A 20,262-nucleotide genomic window follows, 5' to 3' on the forward strand; every position below is an offset into this window, starting at 1 on the left:
CCAAGTGTGTTTTCTTTACATAAAATACATAATGATACAGAGGCTTTGAGATGCACTGGGTTTTAAAAAGGAAAAAATAAATACTTTTAGGTATATTTATTAGTGACACTAACGATCCTTTGAGTCTATGTACACCATCAATATATTTTTATATTTATTAGTGACACTAACCATCATCTGTGTGCACCATCAATATATATATTTTTTCAACTGGCAGTGCTTGTATAATTCATGAATATGATATACCTCATAACAAAAATGATATAAAGAGTTGGCGTCACACATGTCACAAAAGTATGTTGTTTGCTCCCTTTATTTATTTGCAATATGATCATATATTTTCTCAGGAAAAAAATTTAAATGCATTCATATGGAGTCTATTAGATTATCCAGTTGATATTACCATTGGATTTCATTTTATCTCACTAGTATGGCATGGCAGTAGGGGTATCATCATCATCATCACTTTCCAACAGATCAGGGTTGTCAGTATCCTAATTGGATTATGTATCGAGCAAACAATATTTGAGAGAGAGAGAGAGAGAGAGAGAGAGAGAGAGAGAGAGAGAGAGAGAGAGAGAGAGAGAGAGAGAGATGGCATGATGTAATACAGAAAGGCTAAATTTGAGTTAAAGGGAAAGTTAAAAGGCAAGGTAAATCTTGTTTCCAGGAAACAAAACTCCCTTGGTGAGAATTATGCTGAATGTAAAGTAAACATTGTTTTGTTTAACAAAATACATACAGTGTGGTATAATTGTAAAATGTAATTAGTTTATAACTAATTATATATCATAATTCCAGTGTCACATATCGTCATAACCAACAAGCTCGTTATTAGGTAGGCAACATTACAGGTAATAGATGCAAACCTTCCTTGGTATTAGAGTTTCCATGTAGAGTATTATATTAATACTACCAAAACATTTTGTTTTATATGGCAAAAAATGTATCTTGCCATCTTTGTATTGATAATTATATACTATATCATGTCTTTAACTTGAGATGTCATGAAAATAATGAAAACCTACTTGATGTTGCTAATGGTGAGGGAACATTTTCATTTAAGAACTTTTGGCCAGGTATTTCATAGAATCAACAATAGGTGGCATCAGTTGATGACCAGTAGCTGTTTACAATGGATTGTAAGGCTAATATATTTTTACAGTGATGAGATACAAACTTGACATGACTCAAGTTGTCCATCACTTTGGAAGGTGTAAGGCCTCCACGGAACTACTTTTCACCACCCCACAGACATAACAGTTGTGTTCTTTTATAAATAAATATACAGTTCTGATTTACTCAACTCGGGAGCTGACACAGAGCTGGCTACCATAGTGTAGTCTGTCAGAAAAGACTCACCAGGACTGCTTGGTTCAACAACTCTGTAATTTTTCTGTTTTCCCCAATTCCTGCACTGCCATTGAAATGCTCTTTCTATTTGGTGTTAAGCATTACTTTTCTTTTCCCAATTCCACTGTTTGCTTCTGTAAGTGGCAAGACCTAGGGTATTCAGTTGTTGATCTATGTGTACTTACAGTACTGTAAACTGATTATCCATCTTATGTTATGGGTAGGAGAAACTTCTGTAGGATTCTGTTTGAAGTAAACCCAATTATTTTGTTAACATTTGATAGTTAAAAAGTTTGATTTCTTGCAAGAATGCCTTTTGGTGACCTTCAGAATTGTACCTCTCTTCCTTCTCCCTTATTTTTATTGTTTGCATCATTAGGTTTTCCATCATTTGGCACTGTCGTGGTATCCTAAGACATATATGATTCTAATAAATAGAATTAATCTTAATTTTTACCTGTTTTTGTGTGGTGTATACAAATTATAATTTTTACCTGTTTTTGTGTGGTGTATACAAATTATAATATGACAGATACTGATTGTGTCATTTTGTTAATGATATTTGACATTATGTAATTTTTAGTGTTTCTTGACAATTCATTTTCCTTTTTAAGGTATGTAGCAAACACTGATAAGAAGACCTATGAACCTCATGAGGATCCTGGAGTTCAGAGTGTTACCCGCATTTACAATTACTATAAGAAGTTTGGCTACAAGACAGTTGTTATGGGAGCATCTTTCAGGAATGATGGTGCGTGTATAGTATTATTTTATGTGATTATGGTAATTCACTTAATTTTATTAATATTATCACTGTTTAAAAAAGAGGATAATAGTTGTATTAAGGAGGACAGTGAATTTTGCTAAGGTATACTGTTTACAGTACAATGTACACTTCATTAACAGTTATTTTCAATAGAATCTTTGTTGCCAGAAGTTGCTGCCAGTTATGCAAATGACACTGTATTTTGCTTTTATATGTATAAGTGTTATATGACTCGTACCTTACTTGATTTGCAGGTGAAATCCGTGAGCTTGGTGGTTGTGATCTTTTGACCATTGGACCCAAGTTTTTGGAGCAGTTGCAAAATTCAACAGAGCCTATTCATCAGAACCTCTCAGAAGCCAATGGTAAGTTATTGTATAAAATAAAAGATTATTTTTGAAAATGGAACTTCACTTAATACAGGATTATTAGCTAAGAGGCAAGTCAGTTCTGAAGGGAAAGCCTTGAAACTTAGAAGAAACACTCGGAATTGACCATCATATTTGTTCTACTGTATTGTGTGGTATTATAAAATGCACCAGTTCACACTTGAATGTTAATGTGGATGGCGCTCTCTCTTGTTAGGTGTAAGATACGATGCCAATTCATAAGATTTTCAATTATTCTTAAAGAAAGTAATAATATGTTTGCTTTACTAAACAGAGCTTCTTTCACAATGGAACTTGTTCAGTATGGTTAAGAGTTGAAATGATAAAAAAAATATACAATCACAGACATTTCTAATTTTTGGTGACTGAATGCTCCAATATATAGAGATCAGCCAGAATTATTGTTCTAAAAATTCACTTGTGCAGCAGATTGAGTTTTATGTAAATTTATGTGCTGTAGTATAAATGACATATTTTGGATTCCTGGTAAAACAGCCAAAGCATCTTGAATAAATGGCAAGCTATGTGGAATGATGAATTTGCCAGGAACAAATTAAAATATGTTAAACCCATTAGTGATTGTTGCATTTTTCACAAAAAGGGCCACATTTAGATCATTATTCTTTATCCTGGAATTTGTAATTGAGTTTGACCATCCATGGATATTAAGTATCCATGGGTCAAATTTTTATGCATAGCACATGCAATCAGATTGCAGTATGCAAAAAAGATATTTAATTACTAACAGTTAAAACAAATTTAACCTGTTACTGTCCAAACTTCATCCAACAGCCAACATAGTTTTTGAAACAATCAGTTAAGAAAAATGATTAGAATAACATTTTTCACTTTGCCCAGTGATTAAATTTTGTAAGATGAGATTAACCCTTAAACGCCGACTGGACGTATCGTACGTCGACTAAAATTGTCTGTTGGGTGCCAAGTGGATGTACCGTACGTTGACTACAAAAAATTTCAACCTTCGGTCAACTTTGACTTGACCGAAATGGTCGAAAAATGCAATTGTAAGCTAAAACTCTTACATTCTAGTAATATTCAATCATTTACCTTCATTTTGCAACAAATTAGAAGTCTTTAGCATAATATTTTGATTTGTGGTGAATTTTTGAAAAAACTTTCCTTACGTCCGCACGGTAACTCGTCCAAAAATTTCAGAAATTCTTTCGTCATTTTGTTGTAATTTTTGCACCGTTTTATATTAGAAATTACATAAAGTTTTATATATGAAAATGTGCACAATTTCATGCAGAATACAACAAAAAATAACCCATGGTTATAGCTTTTATCAGTTTGGAAATATTTTCATATAAATCATGATAAGTGCCAAAATTTCAACCTTCGGTCAACTTTGACTCGACCGAAATGGTCGAAAAACACAATTGTAAGCTAAAACTCTTACATTCTAGTAATATTCAATCATTTACCCTCATTTTGCAACAAATTGGAAGTCTAGCACAATATTTCGATTTATGGTGAATTTAAAAAAAAAAAATTTTCCTTAACGTCTGCGTGCGGTAACTCAGCTGAAAATCTCAGAAATTCTTTTGTCACTTTGTTATAATGTTTGCACTGTTTTATATTAGTCGTTACATAAAATTTTATATATGAAAATGTGCACAATTTCATGTAGAATACAACAAAAAATAACTCATGGTTGTAGCTTTTATCAGTTTTGAAATATTTTCATATAAATCATGATGTGCCAAAGTTTCAACCTTCGGTCAACTTTGACTCGACCGAAATGGTCGAAAAATGCAATTGTAAGCTAAAACTCTTATATTCTAGTAATATTCAATCATTTACCTTCATTTTGCAACAAATTGGAAGTCTCTAGCACAATATTTCGATTTATGGTGAATTTTGAAAAAACTTTTTTACAACAGCTTGTTACGAATTCATGCATCATTTTGTGATAATATTTTCTCTGTGTTGCGTTGATTGTTTTACAATTTGTTATGTAACAAAATCATTGCAATTTAGTGTACAATACAAAGAAAAAAATAACTCATTAGCTTTAACCGTTTTGCTCACAGCGCGATTTGTATACAATTATATATGAAATTTTTTTTTTTGCGGTCATATATTTCAATATTTATATATGATAATGATATTTTTTTCATTTTTGATGGTTTCATACTAAACTTCAGGCAATGACAAAAAAAGGAGCCAAAAATTAACTCTTAATCTTAAAAACTAAGCGTGCTGTGATTTTTTGAAAAAAAAATTTTTTCCGCTTCGGCGCTAACTTCCAAACGCCGCTGACATACGGCAGACACTTTTGTAAATAGAGGCTCGGCGTTTAAGGGTTAGGCTCGGCGTTTAAGGGTTAACTATCTCATGAATTTTTGAACAAGCCCCCTGGGCCATACCTGTTAGAGTTGGGAATATTACTTTGTGGTCTGTAACACTACCAAACAATAACAGTACAGTAATTTAAATATATTATAAAGACAATATTTGCAAAATTAATATGTAAGTTATAGGTTTAATTGTTGTTAATCCTTACAAACTGGGCTGAATGCATACTGTATTAGCAATACCCCAAAACCGGGCAAACTTTAAGGTCAGCCAATTTAAAAACACACACATCACTGGAAAGAGGATGATATACAAATGCCCATGGTATATGAGAAAAATTCTTAAAAAGTTTTCTCTACCTTCCACGGGAAATTGAAAATGAATGATGTGTTTCCAACTCTGTGCAAGCCTCTTTTCCATGACACTTGTAAAAATATGCTAATTTTAACGAGTTTGCATGTCCTTTCTAATAATTTGTTAAAATTTTATTTTGTAAACTTACAGTTACAGCTCTCATAATATCATAACAGATAAGAACTAAAATCAGGAACAATCCCTGAGTTTAAGGTAAAATGCGTACAGGATGTACTGGGATGGGAAGACGTAGTACCTTATAGTGAGTTATAAATGTTCTTTCTAATATTTTTTTTTTTACTTTGTAAAATTACGGTTACAACTGGTGTACTATCGTAAAAGATAAGAACTAAACCCAGCAATCCCTTATGGGTAAATACGGTTGCACCTCAACTTGTGGATTTTGTTACTTAACCGACTCGCCTGAATCTGATAAAAATGATAAAAATATTTTGTACTTCAGAAATCCAGTAAGTACAGTAGGTTTATTGAACAGTCCTTCTTGTTTGTGCCTGTGAGGATTGAGGGTGAATGAATGAACAAATGCACTCATGTTGACTGACGCTTTCCTGGCTGTGCCTGCGAGGGTGGTTAGTGAACAAACACATGCACCTACATTACTTTTACTGGCATTACTTAGTGTAGTACTGTACTGTACTTAATGCAATACATTAATGTAGTGTTACACATTTTTCAGTATGTGTGCATGTGTACAGGGTATGCATACATGAGTGTATGCCTTGTACCCTTAGAATCTCTCTCTCTCTCTCTGAATATTGTGTTGCAAAGCATTTTGGGTAATTATGTTAAAAAAGTAACATGTTTGTTTTATGGATATTGTATGAGTATATACATAATACAGTTCTTTACACATCTTGTAAGCATAAGTGGGTACAGGTATGTTCACAGTGTTAGAAGCAATTCATTTTAAATATATATCTCTGAATTGGAATGGTTTGTAATTCAGTACTTTAAATTGAATGATAATTACTAAATATCAGTTAGGATGGGCTAGTAGATGCTTTATATGAAATCTCACTAGACTATAAGCTATGAGAGTTAGCCCTAGGGTACCGTATTATGTAGGGCTTTGTTACTTAGCTGAAGGGCCAGACCTAAGAGCTGTCCATCAAGTTGAGGTGACACTGTGTACTGGGATGGGGAGGTGTAGTACATTCCCCCATAAAATCTTGAGTCACACTAATCTCTGTCCTGAGCTGAGTGTTGCCATACAGTTACTTATACCCAATTCAAGTGATTGGAACGTTTTCGTTTAAAATTCAGTAAAATATTATGGTGCAAAATAACATTAATCATATGAGCTGAACCAGAGAGTTTCATATGCAGTTATTGGGGTTCAAAAGAGCCCTACCATCCTGTAAGGGTTAAGTGAGAAATTTTTTAACCCAATTTGAATTTCTTACATTGACCAGGCAAGCAAATATTTTTTTAAGAGATAAACTAAATCCATTAGCAGTGATAGTGGTAATTTATACTGCATATAATATTTGTATGTTATTTAAATTCCTCTTAGTGTAAATCCAGAATTCTAAAACTAGTGGTAAAATTGTCACAGATGAGTGAAAACCAGATGAGTAACTCTTGAGCCTCTTGTTATTTATACCTGCCTTTCAGACATTTAACTCAGCTGTACTCCCTGTGAAGGTGTTAGCACACAAACTGAATAGTGCCTAGTAATGGCTGAGTTTGTTTCTACCAGACTTAAATCCACCAGTGCATTGTAGAAAGTCAAAGCTAATAGAACCAAACCTTCTGCCTTGCCTTTTCCTACGTTTTTAAGTTGTCAAAGACCAAGTACTACCAAACTGGGGAGCCTCATAAATTCCTCTGACTGCCTTGTTGACTCATAGTTTGCTGTTTGGTAGACTCTACCAGGAGGAAGTATGTCCAGTTGATCTAGTTGGTCCACGGTTAAAAGGGAATACTTCTTTTAAATATTTTGTTCTCTAGAAATTCAGTCTTTTCTAGACTGGTAATCAGGGGAAGCAGCTCATGTTAAGGAAAAGGCATTGCACTTACTGCTGGAATTAGAGCATTTAGGACAAGAAGCACTTTGGGTCTTAATTGTTTAGATGAGGCTCATAATGATGGCATCAGAGAAAAATCAAAGTTGTTCTCTGTCATCCTTAAGAGGAAGGAACATTGTTTAATTTGCTCTTCAAGAATGTTTCTTCAGATCAAAGAGCTGCCTTATATTTTGACAAGTTGACCATATAAAATTTTGCAATATGGATCTTGTACAAGACTTCATCAGAGGTTTCAAAAAAGGACACCAAATACTTGATTGTTTAGGTTTCTAGCATAAGTTTTAAGACTTTTTAGAGAAGTCATCCTCTCCTCAAGTTTCTAGACCTACTATAAGGATTTTTGACAAACCTGTCATGCCTCTTCCCAGAAGAGAAGATCCTTTAACCTTATAAGTACTTCTGTCAATAATAGAAAAGAATATTGTAAAAAATGAAGTAAATCCTCAGGTTTAAGTAAGTGCCAGATTAACCCTTTAATGCCAAAGCCCTATTTTCAAAAACGTCTCCCGTATGCCGGCGGCCTCCGAGAGGTAGCGCCGAAGTGGAAAAAAAGTTTTTTCAAAAAATCACAGCGCTTAGTTTTCAAGATTAAGAGTTCATTTTTGGCTCCTTTTTCTCATTGCCTGAAGTTTAGTATGCAACCATCAGAAATAAAAAAATATCATATATAAATATTGGAATATATGACAGCGAAAAAAAACTTGTATATAATTGTATACAAATCGTGCTGTAAGGAAAACGGTTGAAGCTAATGAGTTAATTTTTTTAGTTGTATTGTACACTAAATTGCAATGATTTTGGTATATAACAGATTGTAAAACGATTAAAGCAACACAGAGAAAATATTATCACAAAATGATGCATGAATTCTGTAACGCAGCAGTAACAAAAAAGTTTTTTCAAAAATTCACCAAAAATCAAAATATTGTGCTAGAGACTTTCCAATTGTGCCAAAATGAAGGAAATTGATTGAATATTACTAGGCTGTAAGTTTTTAGCTTACAATCGCATTTTTTGAACCATTTCAATCGAGTTAAAGTTGACCGAAGGTTGATTTTTTTCTATTTATCATTATTTCGATGTAAATATAAAAAAAACTGTGAAGAGCTAAAGGAATGATATATTTTTTGTTGTATTCTACATGAAATTGCGCACATTTTGATGTATAAGACTTTATGTAACGAATAATATGAAACGGCGAAAAAATTACGGCAGCTGACGCAAGAAATGACAGGATTTTCAGCAGAGTTTGTGCGCGCGGAGCGAAGGAAAATTTTTTTTTTTTCAAAAATTCACCAAAAATCTACATATTGTGCTAGAGACTTTCCGTTTGTTGCAAAATGAAGGTAAATGATTGATTGTTACTCGAATGTAATAATTATGGCTTACGAATGCGTTTTTTTATCATTTCGGTCGAGTCAAAGTTGACCGAATGTTAAAATTTTGTCAGTTATCGTGATTTCGGCGAAAATATTAAAAAAACTGTGAAGAGCTAAAGGAATGACATATTTTTTGTTGTATTCTACATGAAATTGCGCACATTGTGATGTATAACACTTTATGTAACGAATAATATGAAACGGCGAAAAAATTATGGCAAGCTGATGCAAGAAATGCTAGGATTTTCAGCGGAGTACGCGCGTATGGAGCTTAAGGAAAATTTTTTTCAAAAATTCACCAAAAATCTAAATAATGTGCTAGAGACTTTCCGTTTGTTGCAAAATGAAGGTAAATGATTGATTGTTACTCGAATGTAATAATTATGGCTTACGGATGCGTTTTTCGATCATTTCGTTGAATCAAAGTTGACCGAATGTTAAAATTTTGTCAGTTATCGTGATTTCGGCGAAAATATTAAAAACTGTGAAGAGCTAAAGGAATGACATATTTTTTGTTGTATTCTACATGAAATTGCACACATTTTGATGTATAACACTTTATGTAACGAATAATATGAAACGGCGAAAAAATTACGGCAAGCTGACGCAAGAAATGCTAGGATTTTCTTTGCTGAGCTTAAGGAAAATTTTTTTTTCAAAAATTCACCAAAAATCTAAATAATGTGCTAGAGACTTTCCGTTTGTTGCAAAATGAAGGTAAATGATTGATTGTTACTGGAATGTAATAATTATGGCTTACGGATGCGTTTTTCGATCATTTCGGTTGAATCAAAGTTGACCGAACGTTAAAATTTTGTCAGTTATCGTGATTTCGGCGAAAATATTAAAAAACTGTGAAGAGCTAAAGGAATGACATATTTTTTGTTGTATTCTACATGAAATTGCGCACATTTTGATGTATAACACTTTATGTAACGAATAATATGAAACGGCGAAAAAATGAAACGGCGTGGAGCGAAGGAAAAATTTTTATTCAAAAATTCACCAAAAATCTAAATAATTAGAGACGCAAGATCATTTAGGTTGAATGAAAGTTGATCGAATGTTAAAATTTTGTCAGTTATCGTGATTTCGCGAAAATATTAAAAACGTGAAAGAAATGCTATTTTTTGTTGTATTTGAAATTGCGCACATCTTGATGTATAACACTTTATGTAATAATATGAAACGGCGAAAAAATTACGGTAAGCTGAAAATTTTTTTTTTTTTTTCAAAAATTCACCAAAATCTAAATAATGTGCTAGAGACTTTCCGTTTGTTGCAAAATGAAGGTAAATGATTGATTGTTACTCGAATGTAATAATTATGGCTTACAGATGCGTTTTTGATCATTTCGGTCGAATCAAAGTTGACCGAATGTTAAAATTTTGTCAGTTATCGTGATTTCGATGTAAATATTAAAAAACTGTGAAGAGCTAAAGGAATGATATATTTTTTGTTGTATTCTACATGAAATTGCGCACATTTTGATGTATAACACTTTATGTAACGAATAATATGAAACGAAAAAAATTACAGCAAGCTGACGCAAGAAATGACAGGATTTTTCAGCGGAGTTGCAGCGGAGCGGAGGAAAATTTTTTTCAAAATTCACCAAAATTCTAAATATTGTGCTAGAGACTTTCCATTTGTTGCAAAATGAAGGTAAATGATTGATTGTTACTCGAATGTAATAATTATGGCTTACGGATGCGTTTTCGATCATTTCGGTCGAAGTCAAAGTTGACCGAATGTTAAAATTTTGTCAGCTATCGTGATTTCGATGTAAATATTAAAACACTGTGAAGAGCTAAAGGAATGATATATTTTATGTTGTATTCTACATGAAATTGCGCACATTTTGATGTATAACACTTTATGTAACGAATAATATGAAACGGCGAAAAAATTACGGCAAGCTGACGCAAGAAATGCTAGGATTTTCAGCAGAGTTCGCGTGTGCGGAGCGGAGGAAAATTTTTTTTTCAAAAATTCACCAAAATTCTAAATATTGTGCTAGAGACTTTCCGTTTGTTGCAAAATGAAGATAAATGATTGATTGTTACTCAAATGTAATATTTATGGCTTACGGATGCGTTTTTCTATCATTTCGGTCGAGTCAAAGTTGACCGAATGTTAAAATTCACTTTGGATGCTGGGTCCTTCTCCAGCATCCCAGTCTAAAACTCGCCTCACACGCTCACTTCCGACAGGCAGTATGCGCCTTTCACGGTCCTGACACCTTTGTGACATCTCTGCAAACGTTCTGTTGCAGCACGAATACGCTAACACACTCGCAAAAAGTTCAACAAAACACGTCTGCGTCAAAATATCGCTCCCGCAAGGTGCTGCTCTGATGCTCTCTGATGCAAGATGGGGAAATTCGGCGCATGCGCGTCTGGGTGACGCTCAGAAACAAAACAACAGCTGGATCCGTGAACTCCCAGCATCCGCCGAGGCGCGGGATTTGAAATCTTCCGCAAACTAGGCCTACAATTATTTTTCTGCGAATATTTAAAAAAAGCATTTTCAGTCGACGTTTGCAACGTCCACTCGGCATTCGACAGACAATTTTGGACGACGTTTAAAACGTCCAACAGGCGTTTAAGGGTTAACTAGTCTTTGGTTTGTTTTAGAACAAGACAGATGCAGATCTGTGAGTCTTGCAGGAAGGTTGTGATTCCATTCACAAAAAGTCCACCGCTTTTAGTTCTGATAGCATTTCAGGCTTATCTGCACAACTGAGAGAAATTCAGACCTTTGTGGGAGGAAGTTCAGCCAATGCTAGGAAAAAAAATCCATAGAATCTATGTTGAAAGTAACTTTAGAATTTTTAAGTTGCCTTTTTCTAGCATTGGAGGCCAATACTGGATGTCTCAGAGCTTATCATGTTCATGAAGCGTACAAGTTTTTCCATGGAGTCATCCAAGACGTCTTGATACCATTTAGAAGGTTGATTTTAATAGATCTCAAGGATGCTCATTTCCACATCCGTCAGTGTGGGATATAAAAAGTACTTCCAATCCAATTTGTATCTGCAGAGTAGTGTATCAGTTTCAAGCTGTGTGTCAGACTGAGCATTGCTCCTCAAGTATCCACGGGAGTTTTTTCCCCAGTGTCAAAATAGCAGTACCTAGGGAAAGTGAGAATTCTCTTGTATTTGGAAGCTGATGGAAATGTTAGGCATGGTAGTCAACCTTCCAAAGTCCAAGCTGACTATGGCTTAGTTGACTTATTTGGAGATGGAGATGCTCAGTTCTTTTTCAAGCTTCTCCAACTCAGAAACAACTTGACAATCTTCTTTCAGTTGTGACAGAATTTTGATCCTTGAAGGCTCTTCCTGCATGGAAGTGGATGAGTCTGTTAGGACACATGGCCCTAATAGAAATTTGAACCTTTGACGAGACTGAAGATGACACCTTTGCAGTTCCATCTCGAGAACAATTTGTTATGCAAGGCATGCCCAGATTCAGTTTTAGTGGAGGTGCACTAAGTGGTAAAGGACACTTGTCTTGGGTGGACCAACAGGAATCTCCTGTTTGGAATGCCTCTGGAGACCCAGAACCCAGACCTATCATTATATTCAGTGGCTTCTATCCAAGGTCGGGGAGCTGTGATGGCAGCTCTATAGTTGCAGTACCTCATTCACATCAACAATCTAGAATTGTGGGTAGTCTGGAAGGGTCTCGTGAAGTCTGAGGAGTTTATGTTAAACAAAACCATAGTAGTTTCCAGCAGCTCAAGCATTGGGTCTTAAAGGAACAGGGAGATGAAGTCAGCCTGTGGATTGAAGCAATAGGAATCAGATTGTTTCCTCAGTTTCTTCCAGGAAAGAAATATAATGCAGATTTGCTGAATTGGAAAGCCCAAATTCTTTATACAGAATTGGCATTGAATATAGTGTGCAAGCAGTTATGGAGTAAAGTGGTGGATCTCATAGCTACCTCCAAGAACAGTCTTCCTTTGGTCTGTAGTTCTCCAACCTGAATTTGCAGGCATGGGCAGTAGGCTCATTGCTGATTAATTGGAAGGACAGTAAGTAAATGTCTTTCCCCCAATTGGTATGGTGAGGCAAGTAATAAACAAATTCAGATTTACTCAGAATTGCAGGATGATTACAGTAGCTACCTGTTGGCCACAGAGGGATCTACTAACACATCTGTTAGATTTTCCTAGTTAACTTCCCAACAGGAAAGTTCTACTTAACTAGATTTCCATAGTTATCTGGCCAACAGGAATTTCTACCCAAACAACCACATTTGGAAATTGATAAAAATCTCCACGCTTCAAATGAGCATGAGGACTTCGCAACCATCTAGTCAGAGTGAAAGGCTTTTCAAGAGAGACTGCGAAGTAGATTCTGAAATAAAAGATCAACTAACCAGCTATATCACCATCAGTGTTCTTGCTGTCAGGGGGTTTTCTGCACTTGGACCTTTATAAATTACATTAATGTTCCTCCACTTGAACCAATATAAATTACATTAATGTATTAGGTTATGTAGATACCTTAGATGTATTAAGAGGTTATCTGTCCCTACCATGAAGGGTCACAGATCAGCGTTGTCCTTGGTTCTCAGACAAGTAAGACTTGATAAATATGTCTTATGTTTGCTTTTGAGAACTTTTCAAGTCTCAAAACTCACAGATTTAATGCCTCAAGCTTTGAATCTAGCATTAGTATTGCCTCTTCTTTACCCAAACCCCCTGTTATAATCAACTGAATTATGGCTGTCATAGGCATTGCTTTATTTATGCAATGCATTGTAAGTGGTAGGTGGCACTCATGGTTTTTTTGCAGTGTCAATTTGGCTTCCAGTTCATTGGTTTGTCTGTTGGCTTCTTTCCACAGATTTGTACTACTATATCATGCTATTGTACTGCCTTATTTTTATGAGATTCTAAGTAATTCTCAGTGGTTTGGTTAGCAGCCTATTTTATATTTAAAAATTGGAAAATAGGCATGGTCTGTGATTCCAGATTAATGTACCAGAGAACACTGTTTATAGTAAAAATTTTCTTGGTCCAACAGCTTAAGTAAGGTAGCCAGTGGCTCTAGTGAAATAAGTACTTAGCATTATATAAGGGGTTTTGTGTATTGTAAGTGTATTTTACTTTTAAGTGTAATTTCTGTATTTAAGAATCATAGTTACCTACTAAATTTATTCCCTTTGTGTTATTCTGTCTGTAAATCTTACAGCCTATCCCTGGGTGGTATGCATTAAAGCTGCTAGATAAATTGAAAATCACTGTTATGCAGTTTATAGTGAACTGCAAATGCTGAAAGTGGATTTAATTAAACTTATTCCCACAGCCAAGAAACTGGATATCGAACGAGTTGAAATGTCAGAAGCAAAGTTCCGATGGGAGCTGAATGAAGATCAGATGGCTACTGATAAGTTGTCAGAGGGTATTCGGAAGTTTGCCATTGATGCTGTCAAGCTGGAGAAGTTATTGATGGAAAGGATGTAATTATTCTGAAGTTCCTGTTTGTAACTGTGATTAGAAGTTAAGAGTTAAAACCCTCTGCATAATGCTTGCAGAGTGGAAGTGATATATTTTATTAACCACTATTGCTTTTGTATTAGCTTTTGTATTAATGTTTCTATTGCAATACTATGTATTTATTTGGTAATTGTCACCGGTGAAGTATAGATTAACATTCCAAGAAAGTTGTTAATTAGTCAGGTTCATGGAACCATGGTCAAATATGTACATTGTGTAGATGTATTTGATATGTAACATTGGTTGTAAAATACCACAGAGGAAGTCATATATGACAGAACCAAAATAAACATGAACAGGCACTGTAGTTAATTGAATGAAACCTTATACACTTAATATGAAAGCACCAAATAACCTCCTAAACATAATATTCATGCAGTGGCCAATTTTGATGGAGCAGTAAAACTCTACATTTTAGGACAATTTATTTTTACACCATATTTTTAACAATTTTACATGTACAAGACTATTTACAATATAGTGTTCAAATAAATATTTCTATAAGAAATTGTGTATTACATAAAGTTTCACTTTACCTGGTCAAAACTTCCATTCCTATAGGGCATGAACAAAATACAAAGTATGCATTCAATGTGCTGCAATGTAAGTTGGAGGTTTCGGGGGTTCAAATTCTCCAATCTCCTCTTCATAGTATGACCTGGCCCTAAATGGACGCAATTCCCATTCAATTCGATCCTCCATTTTAGTCAAGGTTACACCAAGGTCCTCGAGAGTTGGAAGTCCCGTCACTGTGTCGGAAACTGCTTCCTGTACAGACAGAGATAACATTTTAAGCATAAAACATGTATTTTTATCTTGCCTAAAAGTATTTTTAAAGTAGTTAATAAAACACAACAGTGACACAAATCCTTACTCATTACAAGGTAAAGCCTATACGTGAGGATAGAAAGGTACACAAAAATTTCTCTGAACAACTTAGGGGAAAAATTAAGGGAAGGGAAATTTATGAAGTAAATAACTAAATTTTAACATAACCAGGTCTGTGTTGTTGTACTACAATGCTAGTGGTACTTTATTATCCTACATAATGGTACAAATGATGGGAACATCAGCTGTGCAGATACATCAAAGTATTATCCTACATTATGGTACAAATGATGGAAACATCAGTTGTGCAGATACATCAAAGTAATAATCATTTAAGCAGTGGCCAAAAATTTTAGAGATAAAGGACTAAAAAAAAAAAAAAACAAAAATGTCCTGAGCCATCTTCCTGTAATCTTGCTCTTTTTGACCAGACCAATAGAATTGCTAAAACGAGTAAACCTGTGAGTAATTTGTTCACCACTAACTGCAGATCTGACTTGTCAGGCAAAACTATGCAGGGGCTTCAGCAGTCATTCCTGGTTACTGAACCAAAGAAAATATTGAGGAACAACACCCCTTACTCTTTAAAACTTATCATGGAGTACTGAATTTTTGCCCAAAATGCTCAAGATGTAAAAACAAGGAAGAGCTCCATGTAGGAGGCACAAGCCTAAAGTAGAAAAGTCACTGATGACAACCTAGACCAGACAGGAAGGCTGGTAGATAATGTGTGAAAAAAAGTCATTTCACTCCTAGCCCCTTAATAGTAAAACCTAGTGTAAAAACCAATGATGAAAGAAATAGTAATGGCCTAAATGTATAGCTTCTGAAAATATCGGGATATAAGATTGCTACAAGAACTCCACATACAATCCCTAAGGAGCAGGAAAAAAGATGGTTATTCACCTAACAACCTTGTCCCTTTAAATGAAATTAAGAACTATGAGAAACCGCAGTGACCCACACAAGCTCTAACATCGTAGCCACTCAGACTTGGCCACCAAGGGTGGGGTACTATATACAGTATGCCTGATATGGATCATTCAGAATTAGCCTTACTAATGTTTAAAGGTACTCTAGTAACACCAGACAACTACAAAATCACAAAGGCCATACCCTGGCTCCAGCCAAACGCCTACAGTGGCCGTTACTTTCATAAAACTATGATGTGTTCATACACACGCTGTGGTACTGCTATTTGTGAATTTGTGATTTTTTGTGTGCCATCATTTTCATCCTGTGGGAACTTTTTTTCATTTATTTTCTTAATTCTCATTACAGTACTCTTCCTTTCATTCTGGCAGCTGCTTTTTTGAATTCTCACATTGGGCTTGTTTTCTGTTACCAGCAATTGAAGTTTTCTTTTTTTTATCAGTTTTTCATGCCCTGATTCACAGTAGCATGTTACTGTACTTTCACTTCTAAATTTTTTCAGCTTTACTTTCTGCAGTGACTCATTTTACACTTATTTTGTGCCTAACTTTGTTTTTTGATTTTCCATTACTGATTAATAAAGGGTGGCATGATTTTCAATGCAAGTAGCACTGTACTATCTAAACCTTGGCATACTTGTGCAAGGGTAGGAAAGCATGTTTGCAGTTCCTTTAATGCTGAATAAGAACTTATCTTCACAGATAAGTCATGTCACTGGCACCAAGAACACTGGATGCTTCACTCCAAGGATGGTATGGGTAAAAAGCATAAGACATCATCTGATGTTTCAACCCTTACAGCTTTCTCCAGCTGAAGTCTTACCTCCTTGGAAATCCCACTTCTTAGGAATTGTCCTGCCACCCTTGGGAATCAGTTTATTTTTACTTGTGCAGGGATATGAGGGCATACTTACAGTTCCATTAACACATCTCTACAGTGCCTGTCTTGTCACTGGCACCAAGAACTCTGGATGCTTCACTCCCAGAGTTGTATAGGTAAAAGTGTAAAATCCAATATCTCAGCCCCTACAGTTTCCTTCTGTTGAAGATTTGCCTCCTCAGAAATCCTCTTTCCAGTGGAATTTTCCTGCCACACCTGAGAGTGATTTTCTTTTTACTTTGACTGCCTCACCTTCTATATCTGTCTTTGTCTCACCTTACCGCCTTCCAGTTTCTCCTGCACTCATACCTTCCCAGCCTTCATTTGACATGGGAGCTGTGGAAGTGTCATTTATAAACTGCTTGAAGAAAATGTGTACTCAATTTTTCAGGATCAGTTTATGGTTCTTAATGGTTCATTTGCAGATGAGTTGATTACAGGCTTGTCTACTAAAGCACTGTCTCTTCTGTTGTCGTCCCCTTTTGCTATACCCCTGGTTTCTACATCATCTTCAGTGCCTACTTCTTTGACAGTGACCACTGTAGCAAGTGTTGGCTGTGACACTTACTGCACCAATGCCTTCAATTACAATCATGTCTGCAGCTTTAGCAATTCTGCTGTTCCGTTCTTGACAAAACCTCACCCCAAAAATATAATACCCGTCTAGGATATTCCTGTCACATTTCTTGTAAAGTGTGCCATTAACTGATGAGTTTGATCCCTCTAAGCACAAAAATGATCTCTATATGCTTAGGAAGGATCTCCCCAAAGTATTCATTAACTGATGGGGGGAAAATTACACAAGGTATCTTTGCATGTCAAGGGAAAAAACTGACCTAATTTCCTCAAGGGTACCTCATTAATCAGTGGGTTCCATATCCCCTACACAAAGTTTTAATTTAATACCTCTTTGGAAAATTATGGGCAATTTCCTTAAAAAATACTCATAAAGTAATGGCTACTCATTGAGTGATGGTGCCTATACAAAAGCATTTATACATGTCAAGGAAAATTCTAGATGAATTTCCTTAGGAGATGCTCATTAACTTATGGGTTTATAAACTCAAGAACCCCAAAGACACAAAGGGAAAAAATTTTTAATGCACAAAGTAAGTAGCAAAAAGGGCACACTCAAGGTTCTTTCTCCGAGTGCAGTTTCTCCGAATGCAGCGAGTGCAATTCCTCAGTTCCCAGGGTCTCTTCTCCAGGAGGACAGTCTCCAACTCCTGTAACTTCCCCACTCCACACCGATGTATGCTTCTTCCTGGGCAATAACTTTTACTTCACAGCGTATTCCCCTTCCCAGTGGTCTCGTCTGATCTCTCCTCCTGAAGGAGGGAGGGATCCCTCTATTGATGTTACCCCTATAAATTATTATATTAAACTAATATACTATAAAGGAGCAACCCACCGAGGAAGAGAAAGGAAGGTGGAGGGGGAGACAATAAAACTCAAGGCAGCATCACAATCAATTGCCGGGAGATCCGCATGGGGCCTCAGCCACTTTGTAGGCCCAGACTGCTCTACCTATCCCACTACAAAATTGGAAGGAGGAGGAGGGACCAGCCATAGGAAACTCATGTGGGTTGCCATATTGGATTCTCAAACCTTCCTGAAGTACATTAGCCTCCCAAGATGTGACATTGGGGGACTGGAGAAAGTCTCAGAGTCAATTCCCTATAGGAACTGCCCCTCTACAGCCTCTCTTCTTGTACAGAGACCATTGTGGTCAGCCACCAAACACATTCACCACACGTGCACTCTCTTCCTCAACACACAAAAAAATAAAAGAAAAATAAATAAATAAAAAACACAGAATGTGGGTCTACTCAAAGGGGGATGGGAAACATAGGACTTGCTGCAGGGTTTATCTCTGCCCGAACTCCACCTAAAATCAGGTTTAAGACGGCAGGTAATATGTACACGTGGGTACCACGTGATACCTCGGGAAAGAACAAAGAGGTACTAGACATGATTCTCTAACGAAAATCACTGTGAGGGCCTTGAAGGAATGGTAAACCACGCCTCCTTTGGACATACACACTAGTCCACACTCTTAAAAGCAAAGGATAAAAGCACTGAAACATGTGAGCATCACACACTACCACTCGCTACACACAAAGAAGGATGCCACGTGATTCTCACTCCTATGAACAGGTGCACATTAATTTTCCAAGCAAAACAAAGCAAAGAGGGCAAATGTGACGTAAAAAACTAAAAGCACTGCATAATATGCTAATGTTAAAGTGAGAATACTTGTGGGGCCATGACCTGTTGCTAATAACAAGTGGAGGGCATGCACGCACTACTGACACAGACAAAGCATAGCAGAACAGGAGATGACTCAGTGAGCATGTGAAAGTAGATGTGACTGCAAGCACAATAGAAGGATAAGGCCAACCCAGGTCACTGGCAACCTTAGGTCTAACTATTAGTATTTTGTTTTTTGCAATGATTCAGTGACAGACGAAGCACGCTAAGTGCAAGTACTCCACATATGAAAACATAGGTTCATATCCATGTCGGAACAAATGTGTGAACAAAGCTACATATGCTTCTTACACTAATATCATGCAAGTGTGATTTCATTGGTCTTTATTTTACCAACCAGTTTGGCTAGCTTAAATACTGTATCAACAATTAATACCTGCTTGATGCATTGAAATGAACATTCTTAAGCAACTCAGGAGATTACCAAACCAGAGAAAACATGGGAGAAGAGCAGTGGGTGCTTAAGAGAAACGGATGCAGAAATTTTTTCTTTCTGAGAATGTTTTTCATGAGAGCAACAAATATGTAAAAGGATTTTTTTTCAAAGATTCAAGTATAGAGCTGATAAAAATGCTAGAAAGAAAAAGGGGTGGATGATAAAAGATCTCAGATCGATAGAAAACTTGTATTAGGACTGAAAAGCATCATCAAAGATTGAAGAGCAGCAGTGTGAAATGTGGGATGGCAGCTATGGGATTTCCCCTGATTTATTCTCATAATATTGTATTTACTGTATAATGACAAAAGCCAATAAGGGCTGTTGCAAAAGCAAAACAAAAGGTATAGTATATTAACAACACTGCATACGCTGCTGATTCAGCAGAAAAGTAAGAAAAAAGAAACAAGTACTGATATGAGTCCGAGAACATTCAATTTCAGAACTAAATAATAGTGGTAAAAAAATTAAGCAAGTAAACCAGTTTTGCTACTTTGGTAGCTCGATAACAAGCAAATGCACATTGCAATGTAAAATTAACGAGTAGAATAGTGGAATTCTAGAGGTATTTAATGAAATTGCAGTATAATATTTTAGTAATGCTGTAAACCATGGATAACTAATACTGTAATCTGATTTAAAGAAGAAAACACCTAACTCTTAGTTTGATATGGCTACATAACCTAGGTGAGGCTTCATCTGGAAAAAAAAATTGAACTGCTATAAGTCCTACTACTTTGTCTTGGGCTCAGAATCATTACAGTAAAACATGTAGCCTCCTATTTCACAACTGAATACAGCT

General features: G+C 35.7%; 2 protein-coding genes across 4 annotated transcripts in view; one reads left to right on the top strand and one right to left on the bottom strand.

The window, feature by feature from the left end:
- Window positions 1–14,416, top strand: part of Taldo (transaldolase) — a 41,916-nt gene extending 27,500 nt beyond the window's left edge. For all 3 annotated transcript variants that reach the window (XM_067114129.1, XM_067114131.1, XM_067114130.1), the window contains exons 5-7: window positions 1,968–2,104; window positions 2,374–2,484; window positions 13,923–14,416. In XM_067114129.1, coding sequence (XP_066970230.1) covers window positions 1,968–2,104; window positions 2,374–2,484; window positions 13,923–14,080 — 406 coding nt within the window. In that variant the 3' untranslated portion in view covers window positions 14,081–14,416. The remainder of the gene's footprint in view (window positions 1–1,967; window positions 2,105–2,373; window positions 2,485–13,922) is intronic.
- Window positions 14,417–14,525: 109 nt separating this feature from the next.
- Window positions 14,526–20,262, bottom strand: part of ND-39 (NADH:ubiquinone oxidoreductase subunit 39) — an 86,722-nt gene continuing 80,985 nt past the window's right edge. Inside the window, exon 8 of the mRNA XM_067114128.1 lies at window positions 14,526–14,881. Within this exon, the coding sequence (XP_066970229.1) occupies window positions 14,702–14,881 (180 nt within the window). The 3' untranslated portion in view covers window positions 14,526–14,701. The remainder of the gene's footprint in view (window positions 14,882–20,262) is intronic.

The sequence above is a fragment of the Macrobrachium rosenbergii genome, chromosome 13, assembly GCF_040412425.1.
Source record: "Macrobrachium rosenbergii isolate ZJJX-2024 chromosome 13, ASM4041242v1, whole genome shotgun sequence".
NCBI classification, from domain to species: Eukaryota; Metazoa; Arthropoda; class Malacostraca; order Decapoda; family Palaemonidae; genus Macrobrachium; species Macrobrachium rosenbergii.